Source organism: Anguilla anguilla, chromosome 2 (assembly GCF_013347855.1).
Source record: "Anguilla anguilla isolate fAngAng1 chromosome 2, fAngAng1.pri, whole genome shotgun sequence".
NCBI classification, from domain to species: Eukaryota; Metazoa; Chordata; class Actinopteri; order Anguilliformes; family Anguillidae; genus Anguilla; species Anguilla anguilla.
Window position 1 is genome coordinate 9,267,345 of NC_049202.1, and position 14,991 is coordinate 9,282,335.

The following is a 14,991-nucleotide window of genomic DNA, read 5'->3' on the forward strand; positions in this document are numbered from 1 at the left end:
TCCGCGGACGCCTCGGGTGCGTGCGCGTGGCGTGGGGTGGGTGGAGCTAACGCGATCGCGATTGAGATGCTGGTCAGAGGCGGGCGGGCGGGCGGGCGAGCCGCGAGCCGTGAGCCTGCCTCAGACTGAGCACGTGCGCTCGGCTGTCGCTCGCCGCAGAGCGAAGAGAACCCCGTATGCTCGCCGCGCGGCGCGGACGTGCTCTCAGATGACCCGCGCGGATTCGCTAACGCGCCGAGCGGCGGACTGCGCTGGTGGGGGGAGCGAGTCTCTGACTTTTCTGCCTCTCATTTTTTTCCTCTACTCTCTCTTTTTTTCTGGCAAAAAAAGAAAAGAAACTTAAACGTGGAAAGTCAACAAACTTATGCGTGTGCACGGTTACCACGTGAACGATGATTTGTAAGTTTCTGAATCCTGTGCCAAATCATACCGGTCAGGTCAGGACACAATCATATTTTTTTGTTGTAGTTGAACCTCACTGATTTACTGCAGTGCATGCTGGGATAAACAACTTTTCCTGACAGGCTAACTAAAGGATGTTCACCCTCTGTTCAGATGATACTTTTTTGTACCATCCAGAGGAAGGTAAATGTTGCTGCATATTTATAATGGGAGAGTGGGCTTGGGACCAATCAGCTGCTAATACCATAATGTCCCTGACCCCCCTCAGCATAACCATCCTTAACTATCCACTCAGAATCCACTCCCTTACCACAGGTAAGGTCTGGGGCGGTTTTATTTGGATTATTGGAAGGGGGTTATTTGGGTAAAGAGGTACATTACTCAGTGAGACTCTTAGTTATGTTTCTTGAATATTTCATACGTCTTCCATGATTTCTTCTTGTTGGAAGGCTTCAGTCTCAATATAAGGCTTGCAGCAGTTAATAATATGATGTTAGGCCTAACTGAGCGACATGTATATTGGATTTGTCCAACAGTGTGAATGGATTAGTTCAGACAATGCTTTCGATAATATAAGTTATACCAGCTGCAGAAATGTTTTTTTTTTCACTCTGCAGACCTCATGTGGAACTGCACTGTTTTTTTGTAACCTAAAGGTTGCAGGTTCGATTCCCAGGTGGGACGCTGCCGTTGTACCCAAGAGCAAGGTACTGAAGTCGTCCAGCTGTTGTGGATATTATGGATATAAAAAGCTTCAGAAAGCAGAGCATGTTGCTCTGCATAAGAGCGTGTTAAAAGTGCCTGTGTAATGTAATGCCAGGCAGTCCTATTGTTTACGCTGAGAGAAGAGTGTATGAAGCACAAGCAAACCAATCTCTCTTTTTTCCTTCGCCTGTTTAAGGCCAACGCATCAGACACAGATCTATGGGACTGTTTACTTCACAAAGTATATACCAGCTCAGGTCTTTGGGAGGGTCCTGTTCAAATACCGGGAAACAAAATCTAACATTCACCCAAAGTATTAGAAGTCAGTTTATTTCCTCTTTGACGCATGCAAACATGGGTACCTGCTGTCAGGTGCTTGAATTATAAACATTTCTTTGTACTGTTTTATTAGCAGCGTTGTATTTGTGATGATGTATTGCCAGTGTTGTATTAGCAGTGTTATATTTGTGATATTTTATTAGCTGGGTTGCATTAGTGATGTTGTATTAACAGTGTTTTATTAGTGGTGTTGTACTTGCGGTGTTATATTACCAGTGTTGTATTACCAGTGTTATGTTAGCAGTGTTGTATTAGCAGTGTTATATTTGTGATATTTTATTAGCTGGGTTGCATTAGTGATGTTGTATTAACAGTGTTTTATTAGTGGTGTTGTACTTGCGGTGTTATATTACCAGTGTTGTATTACCAGTGTTATGTTAGCAGTGTTGTATTAGCGGTGTTGCGTTAACAGTGTCTCCAAATGTCACACGCATGACATTTTGAATGTATTCGGTATCCATTCTGACCCGACTCTTACTCTAAAGCCAGTGCAGCTTCGGTATTTCCTACACGCTCACTACAGTGCAGGGTGAATCCGTGTGGGTGTCACTGCCTTTCTCTCACACCACAGCGACTCCTTGGTCTGCTCCACTGTGTCTCGCGCGCCGGTTCGGCCGAGCGCAGATTTCCTCCTAATAGACGCACGAACACGGAAACCGTCTCTGAAACGTGGACGGAATTATGAACTTTCTGCTTTCAGCAGGGCGGAATAACAATAAGGGTTTTTTTGTGTGTGTGTGTGTGTGTGTGTGTGTGCCGAGCCGTTTGCCGCGTCTCTCCGGAGCGCCGGATCTGATGGCTCCGGCGGTACGTGCCGTCTGCGAAGCCGGAGCCGCGCGAAAAAGAGACGCCGCGGGACGCCCGAGGCCGCGGACGCCGCTCTTCCGTCTCGCGCCCGCGCGTCTCGGGCCGCCGCTTCCCCGTACGTAACTCGTACGCGCTTTCTACCGGTTTCCCCCCCAAAATCGTTTTCTTCTTTTTGGCTGGACCGCAACAGCGGGGCCAACCCTACAAACGCGAATGACTGTGACTGAGTGACTGAGTGAGTGATGGAGTTACACCATTGGTCGGCCGAGTTTATGAAGTTACACCATTGGTCGGCCGAGTTGCAAAGTTATGCCATTGGTCGGCCGGATCACGTGTGTTAGGTCCAGCCATATACTGGGTTTTGACCTGGTCTTGCTTTTCTCCGTGTGGATGCGCCCGTCTGTAGCCGACCACCAGTGAAAAGTAGGAGTCTTCCTGAAGTTGAAATTGGGGCGGAGCTACCATATGCCAGCCGTGGACTGGCTTCCCAGTTTGACCCAATCGTTGGTTTTCCGTTGAACTTGAAACCGTTTTGATTGGTTCAGACAAGTCGGTGTCTGACAGCTTATTGTTGCTCTGCATGTAATGGGGTTCATGAAACATAATTATTGCCATCACGACCCCCGTGCCAAAGGCTGCTCCCACCCACATTCAGTTAAGCTGTCGAAAACAGAACTTGCATTGTCCTTAGGCGTGTGTCACTGAGTGCCTGCGGCAGGCGTGTTTAGAGTAGTTCTTCCGATCACACTTTTTAATGGTTTTACCATTTATTCGCCATTTTGCAGTATTCTTGATCCACTCAAGCAAGTAATTTGTTTTGAATAAAGTGGCTCTCGGGTTATCGTGATCTGACTGCATGCTGCAGTGTGACTCCTTTACTGAAGCACGTACATTACAGTACACTTACCTTTCTACTGTTCACTGGATAATTAGGTTTCTAAGCTAGTGCGTGTGTGTGTGTGTGTGTGTGTGCGCGTCTTGTGTGTTCATCACTGTGAGTGTGCGTGTGCGTGTGTGCACGCGTGTGTAGTTTTTTGGGGGTGAGGGGTGGGATCAGGGTAATGACATCAAGGCATACAAATAACCATTAGCATTATCCTTCACAAGATTACCTAGAAACTCATAAGATTGATGTTAGATTCTAATAATCTGTCAAAACGTGATCTGTGACAGTATAACTTGGAAAGAGATAGCAGTCAGTGTCTCTTATCAGGGGAATTTTGGTGGCCTTTGCATGTAGATTCCCGAGCGATAAATCTGCAGTTTTATTGTTGTATTATTTTATTTTCAAGTGCTGTGTGAAGCTATTAGAACCCGAAGAGAGTCCGGGATTGGGGTTCTGTTGAGCAAAAGCTGGGATGCCTCTGTCAGTAGATTCCCCCTGATAATTCTGGAGCTCAGAAGATGGTCTGTGCGTCATTAATTTGCAGATTTTTTTATGACACACCATTTCTTTGTTGTGTCAGCATGTGCTGAGGAGCTGAGGGGAATGTAGATGTGCGACTTTCTAAAGTGGAGAGAAAAAAAACTACCAACAGATTTTAGTTCAAACCTTAGCAGTTCACTTTCTGAAATCTGGATTGAATCACATTGTTGTCAGAATGGGTTCATCAGTCACAGTGTAGCTATCAGTTACATTATACGTAAAATGCCATCTTCATGACTGAATGTATAGGCGCTCAACTCTCAATATATTTCCTTGGTGTGTGTATATTAAGTGAGTGTTCGTGTCTTTTTGTAACTTAGCTTTTTTTTTACTGGGAACTGTGCCTCTAAGACAGGGGTCTTAAACTCAGTTTCCTGGATGGCCACAGTGCCTGCAGGTTTAATTCCAGTCCTGGAGGGCTGCAGTGCCTGCAGGTTTAACTCCAGTCCTGGGGAGCCACAGTGTTTGCAGGTTTAACTCCAGTCCTGCTTTGAGGATATTTTCTCAGTGTTTCTGAAACTGACTGAGGATGATTATAACAGTTATGATTATCATGTGGTTATGGTTTGGTGTAGTGAGACAAATGCATACTTCGCTCACATTTTAATTCCCAAATCTCAGCAACTGTGTGAACAAATCATGGAGGTGAACAATGAACATTACATGTGCAGAAGTTGTGTTGTCTGACTGATGTTATAAATATCACTGAAATATCAGGTGAGTCTGTGTTTGCCTGATACAGAAAATACAGAAGTTCTTGAAAAAGCACAAAGAAGGGCAACTAAACTGGCTTCAGGTTGAAAATGTTATGAGAAGACTGAGAGTGGTGAAAAAACACGAAATTCTAATTCTTCGCCCATTTAACAAATCTGCTACTACTGTCTTGTCCACGAGCATGCTAAACACGATGGCTTCCCTTCCTGTATAAAACTAGTTGGTTCTTCAGTCAGCTGATTGGGCTATGAAAAATCTTATTTATAAATGTCTACTTCAGGAGAATTATGAAGTCTTTAGCTGGCAGGTGCTATATTTCACAGTCTGAAATACAGCGGTTACTGCTTCTGCATTTACTATCACACAAGCAAATTTAGGACGGAATTCAGTGAGATGCTTGTTGAAAACCCACTAAACTGTTGTTCTTGTTACAGTTGCCTTAGATTTGTTAGCTCGGTCTCATATTTTAGACTCTACGCGTAAAGACTGTTGCGATGGTAACCTTTGGTTACATTTGCTGTGCTTTCACCTGAATGAATCGAGGGCATTTGAATTTGATCATTCTAGATTATGGGCCCATTTAAATCAAATGCGGAACTTAAAGCCTACAGATTTGTTTGCCAGTCAAAACCATTTCACCCCTCCCGCTTAGCATGGTGCTTACCTGTTTCATTTGCATGCCAGCTCATTGCCAATGGCAACTGTTTCCTTGATTGCGGCCTCCGCTCCACCACCCCCTAGTTTGTGAATGATGCCCACAAATGATGCCCATTGTCCAATGCCGCATTTGTTTGGTGTTGAGTGTGTTGTGTTTTAACTCCTGTAGGTTAACTATCCCCACGTAACACTTTACAACTAAGGAAGCTGTCAATCACAGCGGCCAGATTTTGTTTTTTTGTGTTTTTTTTTTGTTTTTTTTAAACAAAAGGAAGCAGAATGTCTGAGCGCTGGCTCTTTTTGCGCACGGCTGTGGCGAAGGCCGGTTTGTTCATGTGAGTCTCTGGGCCGTTAGGGTTTGTATCAGCGCAGGCGCCGGGCCTTGTGGCTTCATGTGAGGTTCTATTGTGGGCCGGTTTTCCGTTTAATGGAAATGGGTTTTTTTTTTTTTTTTTTTTTATTGAACCATTGCCGGTGTGTCTCGGTTCTCCAGCTCACGGCACCGGAAACTGGTACTGGTACCACACTGTAGAGTGACACAGAGAGACAGAGAGACATAGAGAGAGAGGGAGAGAGAGAGAGGGAGAGAGAGAGAGGAATCAGCAGTGAAGTTCGTGCTCGGTGGCTAAAGAGGAAGAAAATGTGATGTTGTTTGTCTGGATGGGTGGGGGTGGGCGCTTTGTGTCTTAACAATGACTGTATTTGTCACGTACGTGTGTGTAAGGCTGGAGCCGGGGGGGAGTGGGGGCAGAGGGGAGAAAAGAGAGAGAGAAAATCCATGCATTCTTTTTTTTTTTCTTCTCCTACTTCCTTCCAGGCTGAGTCACCGCTGAAGAGTGGGAAGGACTGAAGAGAGAGAGAGAGAAGGAGAGAGAGAGAGAGAGAGAGAGAGAGGGAGGGAGGGAGGGAGAGAGCGTGCAGCAGCGGCTGAGGAGGAACGGCGTGTGTGTGTGTGAAAGAGAGAAAGAGAAGGAGACGCGCACGCGGTTGCGGACGGAGAGAGTGAGAGAGAGAGAGAGAGAGAGAGAGAGAGAGAGAGGGAGCGTGTGCAAGGGAGGGAGAGAGCGCGAGAGAGACAGCGCAGAAGAGGAGAGCTCACCCATCCCCCCTGCAGAACTCCACCATGAGCGATGTCACCATCGTCAGAGAAGGCTGGGTACAGAAACGAGGTGAGTGCTGCCTGAACACCGCCCGGCTGAACACGCTTACCGCTGAACGCCGCCCTCCTGGAAAAAAACGTTTGGCACTGAACACCTCGTCCTGCTGAACACGCTCATCGTGGCTCACGTACCACACTGTGTGTGTGTGTGTGTGTGTGTCTGTGATGTGTACATGTGCCTGTGTGTGAGAGGTGGATGTATTGCGTGTGCTGGTAAATATCTGTGACTGTGTGTGTTTGAGTACGAGATGTATATATTGTTTGTACGTTGTTATATGTGTGTGTGTCTACGTGTATCTATGTGTAGTGGATGTGACGTGACTGTGTGTGTGTGTGTGTGTGTGTGTGTGTGTCAGTCTGGCTCAGAATTCAGGCAGAGATGCTGAGCTCGGCTCCATGCTCATCTCCCATGATCCTCTGCTGCAAGCGGCAGCCTACGTCACTGGCTGTATTGAGAAGGAGCGGCGTGGTATATTCACTGGTCTGTGTGTGTGTGGCGTGTTTTCTGGTCTGTGTGTTTGTGATGTGTTAGCTGTTCTGTGTGTGTGTGTGTTTGTGTGATGTGTTAGTTTGTGTGTGTGTTTGTGTGTGTGTGGCGTGTTTTCTGGTCTGTGTGTTTGTGATGTGTTAGCTGTTCTGTGTGTGTGTGTGTTTGTGTGATGTGTTAGTTTGTGTGTGTGTGTGTGGCGTGTTTGCTGGTCTGTGTGTTTCTGATTTGTTAGCTGTTCTGTGTGTGTGTGTGTTTGTGTAATGTGTTAGTTTGTGTGTGTGTGGCGTGTTTGCTGGTCTGTGTGTTTCTGATTTGTTAGCTGTTCTGTGTGTGTGTGTGTTTGTGTGATGTGTTAGTTTGTGTGTGTGTTTGTGTGTGTGTGGCGTGTTTGCTGGTCTGTGTGTTTGTGATGTGTTAGCTGTTCTGTGTGTGTGTGTGTTTGTGTGATGTGTTAGTTTGTGTGTGTGTTTGTGTGTGTGTGGCGTGTTTGCTGGTCTGTGTGTTTGTGATGTGTTAGCTGTTCTGTGTGTGTGTGTGTTTGTGTGTTTGTGTGATGTGTTTGTTTGTGTGTGTGTGTGTTTGTGTGTGTGTGTGTGGCGTGTTTGCTGGTCTGTGTGTTTGTGATGTGTTAGCTGTTGTGTGTGTGTGTGTTTGTGTGTTTTTGTGTTTGTGTGTGTTTTTGTGGCATGTTTGTTTGACTGAGTCTCAGTCCCTACTGTTTCCCTGGGAATCCAGAAGACGGGCTGTGAACCCTTGTACACCCCCCCCCTCCGTGGAATACGCCATTCCCGCAAAATCCCAGCCTTGCTACCCGTGTGTGTGTGTGTGATGTGTTTGTTTGTGTGTGTGTGTGTGTGTGTGTGTGTGTGTGTGTGTGTGTGTGATGTGTTTGTTTGTGTGTGTGTGTGTGTATGTGTGTGTGTGTGTGTGTGTGGGTGTGTGCGTGCGTGCGTGCGTGTGTGTGATGTGTTTGTTTGTGTGTGTGTGGGTGTGTGTGTATATGTGTGTGTTTGTGTATGTATGTGTGTTTGTGTATATGTGTGTGTGTGTGTGTGATGTGTTTGTTTGTGTGTGTGTGGGTGTGTGCATATGTGTGTGTGTGTGTGTTTGTGTATGTATGTGTGTTTGTGTGTGTATGTGTGTTTGTGTATATGTGTGTTTGTGTGTGTATGTGTGTGTATGTGTATGCGTTTGTGTGTATGTGTGTGTGTGTTTGTGTATGTGTGTGTGTGTGTGTGTGTGTGTTTGTGTGTGTATGTGTGTATATGTGTATGTGTGTGTGTGTGTGTGTGTATATGTGTGTGTGTGTGTGTGTGTGTATAAATTCTGCATATTACATAAGGGACAGGACGTCCTCTGAAGGAGGAACAATGGCTGACAGGAACTGCTGGTTTGCGCTTGCTGTGGGAAGGCCTGAGGGGGGGGGGGGGCTGGGGGGGGCCAGTCTCGTGCTCCTGTATGACCCCTTTTTACAAAGGCCTGTCCCCCCTCACCCCAGCCCTGCTTCCCCCACTGGGGCTCTCTGTGGCCTGATGTGCCAGGTTTACACCTTACTGCCCTGGGAAAGCAGTGCATCTTATAGACCCGCCCAATCTCCAGGGGTGTCGCCAATTTTTCCTGACCAATCACATCGATGCAGTGAAGTCAGGTCCAGGGTGAAGGCGGTGGTTCAGACGTGAACCGTGAGATGCAGGGAGAGAAGTGGCTGAAATTTGAAAGGAGGGCGTATGGCAAACTTTGCTGTGATCTATCAAAGCTGCCGGTCCCCATCTGTGATTCTGTGGGTCTGTGATTCTGTGTGTATTTGATCCTGTGCATCTGATTCTGTACATCTGTGATTCTGCGTCTGATTCTGTGCATCTGTGATGCTGTGTGTCTGATTCTGTGTGTCTGTGATTTTGTGTGTCTGATTCTGTGTGTCTGTGATTCTGTGCATCTGTGATTCTGTGTCTGTGATTCTGTGCATCTGAGATGCTGTGTGTCTGATTCTGTGTCTGTGATTCTGTGCGTCTGATTCTGTGTGTCTGTGATTCTGTGTGTATGTGATTCTGTGTGTCTGATTCTGTGTGTTTGTGATTCTGTGTGTATGTGATTCTGTGTGTCTGATTCTGTGTGTCTGTGATTCTGTATGTATGTGATTCTGTGTGTCTGAATCTGTGCGTCTGTGATTCTGTGTAGCTGTTTCCCTGAAGGACTGTTCTTCTCAGACGGTGGCCTGTGTCTCAGCCTGTAAACACACACACACACACACACACAAGGCTTTCTTCAGAGTTGTCAGACTGCAGCCTGTATTCTGTGTGCTGAACATGAACAGTGTGTATTCTCTTCTCTGTTCTGTCAGCCTGTCAGTCTGCCTCCTTTCCCCACTCTGTGTGTGTGTGTACACTGCTGATTGGTTTGAGCCGTTGTATTGCTCCTCCCCTTCTCTCCCCTCCCCCAATCACAGTAGAGTTACGGGTTGCTGGTTCCTGTGTGATACTCTCTAGCTCATTGGGACTCCTGGTACAATCTGTTTGTCTCCAGGTACATTTTTGCTCAGTCATTCTGGGGCTCAGAATTGATTTTTTGTGGAGAGAATGCTAGCGGTGGAGTGGAGGGTCACTGGGTCTTAATGTTGGATTTGATTTGTTTTTTTTTAGACCTCAGTGGGATACCTGCAGGAATGCTGTAAGATATTGAACTGGTTGAGGTGTGGGTTTGACCTGACTTCATGTTTTTTTTTTTTTTTGGACAGGCCTGAAATGTGAAATGGTGTCCTTATCCATTGTGTTCTTAAATAGGGGCAGCAGTGCAGTATAATGGTTAGTGTACTGGGCTTGTAACTCAGGCGTACTGGGTTCGATTCCCAGCTGGTGCACTGCAAGGTATCTATCCTGAATTTCCTCTATTAAAATAACCAGCTGTATGAATGGGTTTCTATGTAAAAATGTAATTTGTGTAAATAGCTCTGGCTAAGAGCATCTGCTGAATGCTTAAAGATAATAATGTGTAAGTACATAACAGTGACAATGTGAAGAGTATGCATCACATGAAAATGAGAACCAAACTTCTTCCCTCTTATCCTGGAATCCTCTGTGCTGATTGGTCGATCATTAGTATATGTGGAAATTTTTTCCTGTAAATATTTGTGTGTAACCAGAGGTTTAGCTGGGGGTCTAAAGGGGTCGACAGTAACATGTTATTGTACCCAGGTCAGGTATCAATGCGGTCGGTCGCTGTGCTTTCAAAATAAGATCTCCCTGTGTTGCCCATCGCCTGTCCGTGATGTTTCTCCAGAGCCCCGCCCACAGACACGCCCGTGGACACGCCCACATTTCCGCCCAGAGTTCCACTCAGGCAGAGAAATTTGAAAAGCTCCAGTCTGGGAGCTGGGAAACAAGCTTCCTTTTGTTTGGGTTGGACCCCCTCCAGTATGACCCCCCCCCCCCCACCCCCCGGGGGCTGAAGGGCTCTGCAGAGATGCTGCTGCTACAGAATTTCTGTTGGCCCTGATCCAATGCAGGCAGCATCTCCAGTGGGATATTTTTAAAAATAGACTCTGGATGATTCAGGAGACGGGGTGGGGGTGGGGGGGGTCGGGGAGGGGCAATGGTGCAGTTGGAGTGAGGACATCATTTCCTATGAACTCCATGGCTGAATGGAGCACCTCTCTAACGGGCTGTCCAGGCCAATCACGGGCCTCCTCCCAAAACACATAGCGCACAGCTACAGGGCAATGCCCCGATGGTCAACAAGACCGAACCAGGACACACTGGTCACCCACACGGAACCAGGACCAACTGGGCACACAAGCGGAACCAGGTGCAACTGGGCACCCAATTGGACTCTCCTCATGTATTCTAACCTGTGTGTGGGCCCCACAGCTCTGCTTGGCCCTTCTTTTGCTGTAGACTTTGGGACCCTGTTTCCAGTTCTCAGTTATTGAAGCCCCATGTCCTTTGGGGATGCGGGCAGGAGGAAGAGCCTCCGAGCCGGGCGCTGCTTCCTGCTCACCCTTCGCTCGCGCGGCGGAAGTCATTTCGGCTCAAGTTTCCACCGCAGGAAATCCGCCCGTTTTTTCGCTCACATCCCGCTCGCCGGGCTAATCTGATTTCCGTGTATCCGATACGCGCGGTCGATTGTTCGCGCTGGAGTTATCGGGCGCTCATGTCCGAGTCCTCTGCGTGCAGATCGAGATCGCATTTCTCTTGCGTTCCATTGGACCTGAGGATCAACAATGGTGTATCTCATGGCTACCGCATGCTTATTATGGGATGGTGGATGTTGTTTAGAGAAACACGCGTGCGGAAGCGTTCACACTTCTTCGCGTGTGGTTGCGCGGTCGGTTGCATGTCTGAGGCCTGAGATCTGGTGTACCTGGAGGACAGGACATTACCTGGAGGACCACGCCTGCTCCTGAACTTTCATCCCATGCCACTTATCACAAAGTGCAGGGCTGTGGTGAGTGGGATTTCTGTGGAGCACAGGAAGCGGCTGTCGTTGGCACAGGAAGTAGCTGTGGGCCGCAGGAAGTGGCTGTCTCGGGGACAGGAAATGGCTGTGGGACATCGGAAGTGGCTGTCTGTGGGGCCGGGGAAGTAATTTCTGTGTGCCACAGGAAACTGCTCTCAGTGGGGCGCAGGAAGTGATTTCTGTGGGGCACAGGAAGAAGATCTGGACCACTGGAATAGACTGACTGTGGATCAGATGGAGTGGCTGTCTTTGGATCACAGGAAGTGGCTGTCTGTGGGGCAGAGGAAGTTGTGCTTCTTGTGCTTCTTGCTGAGAGCTGGTGAGAGAGGACAGTGAGCTCTCAGTACGAGCCCAGGCCTGTCTATCTCCCTGCCACTGCAGCGGGGTGGTCATGTGACCGTGACAGGATGCTTGTGTCCTGCAGCCGTAGTGACTGTTGAGCATAATATTGTGTCAGACACACACACACGTACACACACATACATCAACAACTAGTGAAGGTGAATTTTCTTTCTTTCTTTCTTTCTTTTTTTGGCTGAGGGTCTGGTGGGATGGGTCTCTGTGTGACCCAGGAGCGTGTGTCACACCCCTGTCCCAGCACAGTATCAGTCCGGTCTTCAGCTGCTCCTTCTGGGGTCTGCTCTGAGCGTGCTCCCCTATTGCCAAAACCCCCCACCTCCCCACCAGAGTTCCACAGCCTCGCGCGGCCAGACGATGACACCTACGAAGGACAGAGCGATGGGGACGGGGGGCAGTGCTGTGGTGAGGGGTCGGGACGGGGGGTGAGCGGGACGGCTGTGACTCAGAGCGTCCCAGAATGCACCAGGTCAACGCGTCCATTCCGCAGCGTTAGTCATCAGGCTTCCAGTATGGGTACACACACACGCCCCACACTCATATACACACACACACACCCACGCACACACACACGCACACACACACACACACGTGCGTATCCCCTCCCTCGATAGAGACTGGAAATACACATCTCCAAGTGAGGCGGCAATCGTGACACGTGTGCAACAGACAGATCAAGGTCATTCCAGTGAGGGAGAGTAAAATGCGCACACACACACACACACACAAATACACACATACAAACGCTCACTTCGTTCTCATGCCTGTATTTATTTTGCATGCTATTTAAATCATTTTAATTTGCATTTAGCAGTCCCGCCATTTATCAGAAAGGATTCCTGTTAATGGTTGGTGTGGCACAGTGAAAGACCTTATTCCCCCCTGCATGAATCAATTTGAATAATCAATAGTTTGATTGTAAGTGATACACCGAGGTTTAGATGAGAAATCTTAATGTTATGAAGACCAGTGGTGTTCCAGGCTGATGGCTTGTATTTAAATAACTCTGCGCAGTCTGTGTGCATAATGTGATGGTTTACTCAGTTATTTAAATCCTGGTCCGGTGTCGCTAAGCTCTGATCATACGCGTTTGTGCTGCAGGCAGTGTGGTATAATGGTGAGGGAACTCGGTTTGTAAATAAGAGGCTGCAGGTTCCAGTCCCAGGTGGAGCACTGCAGTTGTGCCCTGGAGCAACGATACTTAACCTGAACTGCTTCAGTAAATATCCAGCTGTATAAACGGATTGTGCATAAATGCAAGCTGTGTCGGTGTCTGCGCATCTGCTAAGTGCATTAATGTAAGTGTCTGGCGTGTCTCTTAGATTTAGCGGCACCTCCGGTTTCTGTTGCTGCCAAGTGGGAGGAGCCTGAGGGGGAGTCTGGGATATGTAGTCTGGGATATGTAGCCTGCATAAGAATTATCCTACTTCCTACTGCTGGCTTGGTAATATCCCTGCAGACCTGCGTGTTTCTGTTCGTAGTGCATTGTGTGTGGGGTTACTGTTACCACCCCCGCCATACACGCACAGTCACAGGCCCCCCAACCCCCATCTCCACTGCCTTTCTTCCTCTTCCTGTTTGCAGTGAGCTTTGATTTGCTCAGGTGAACTTCAACACACCTGCGTGTCACTCACAGTCTTATGGTTCCTGTGTCTGTAGCTCTGTGGGGGCGGAGAGATCCTGCCCTGGACATTTTATCGGATGACTCCGCTGGCGTAAGTGTGTGTCTGTGTGTGTGTGTGTGTGTGTGTGTGTTTTTTTTCCCTCTCCCTCTCTCACTGGAATGACCTTGATATGGCTGTGTTGTATGAACTTAGTGAATGCTGTCTCACTTTGAGATGTGCATTTCCTGTTTCTGTTAGGCTGGGGGAGGGGGGGCAGTGTTGTGTTGGAGGGGTGGCAGAGAACATTGCCATGAAGCAGTAATGTAATGTAATTCACTGAGACTCAGGACGCAAACGCAAATGTGATCTCTGCAAGTCCTGTAGGCTCATATTAGTGCTGCATAAATACAGTAATAATAATAATAATAATAATATGTGGGAGAAGGAAGGCATGTGTAGGGTGTGTGCTGGCTACTGTTTTTCTGTGTTTTTTCTGTCTGCTGACCTCACTGGAGGGGGTGGGCGTGTCCATTGTGGGCCGAAGATGTGGGAGGGGCTTTTGGCTTTGAGGAAGTGTGCAATATACCTTTCCTAAAGAGCAGCTGCAGTGAAGATGCACCTGTATTGTAGGTTACAATGTGCATGAATAAGACACTCTGTTATATTAATTATTCGATGGGTGCTTGACATATAAATGCAGTTTTACCTTAACACAGTCAAAGCCCTGAGGCATGTAATTATAACTGACGTGGGTGCTGCTCATTTCGGTAACGAAACACGGGGGGTCGGAGACGGCTACGTCTTTCAGTGTCGAAAGAAGACGCCACACAGACAGGACGGTCCCCGCCAGACAGTCGAGCGACTACGGCGGCCGCCCGCAGCTCGTCTGCAGACGTTGTGCAACGTTGGGCTCCTAGTCGCAGCAGATAAGGCGTCAAGTTCCCGTTAACTGGTTCCCCTTTTTCTTACCGAGGTTCCTGTGCCGCTTGCGATGATCTTGTCTCGGGATTCCAGAAGCACTTCCTGTTCTTTCACAGAGAAGCCGCGGGCGGAGGCGGGCGGAGGCGGGCGGAGGCGGGCGGTCTCGCGGACGTGTCTAGATGTGGAAGCGAGGAGAACATCAAAGAGGCCGAGCGGAGTGTTTTTTGTCTAATGACTACAGATCTTTTCGCCTTGTTTTGTGCGACTCGGGGATCTTGTGCTCCTGTCCTGGGGTGCGCAGCGACTTCTGAGTTCCGTGCGCTCCGAGTCGCTGATTGGCTACTGAATTCTCACGCCTCGTTTCCAAAGGCCTAAATTGGCTGTCGATTGAAAGGAAACCAACCACAAAAAAAACCCAGGGTCCCTTTGACCCACCAGAACTGGAATTAAACCTGCAACCCCATTCTGTTGATGCTGTAATTCCTCATACTGTGCCCCAGCTATAATGATATTAGGCACTAATAACTAAGGTACTGTGAGAGGCCCTTTGAAAATAAAAATTCTTGGGCAGTTTGCACGGCAGCGAAATTGTCTGTGACGAGAATGGCAAATGGCTGAATAATCCCAGGCGGTGTTTACTCAGTCATGAATCAAAATGTGTTCATCTTTCATCAGAGGCCTTCGAGTCCAAGTTTGTTAAGTTCATTTAACAAATGAAAATGCACTTCATCTTTTCTAATTAGCGTACCAGCTCTGTGCGTGAACATGTAATGAGCTGTAGGACGTCAGGACTGGTGAGACAGCTGGACAGGACTCTGACCTCGGTTAGATGTGTCAGTGTTGGTGCCACCCACCCTTCAGGTGGTGCTGTGGAGCCACCATTTTTATTCTCTCATGCAAATATTACGCAGAGATTTTTAATGAGATTATCCATTTAGGTTTGCGTTAAAGGTTTCAT

General features: G+C 47.9%; 1 protein-coding gene across 1 annotated transcript in view; it reads left to right on the top strand.

Annotated features, from left to right (window-relative positions):
- The window catches only part of LOC118221018 (RAC-gamma serine/threonine-protein kinase-like), a 74,200-nt gene that overhangs the window by 7,392 nt on the left and 51,817 nt on the right, over positions 1–14,991 (top strand). Inside the window, exon 2 of the mRNA XM_035405581.1 lies at positions 5,868–6,219. Coding sequence (XP_035261472.1) covers positions 6,174–6,219 — 46 coding nt within the window. The 5' untranslated portion in view covers positions 5,868–6,173. The remainder of the gene's footprint in view (positions 1–5,867; positions 6,220–14,991) is intronic.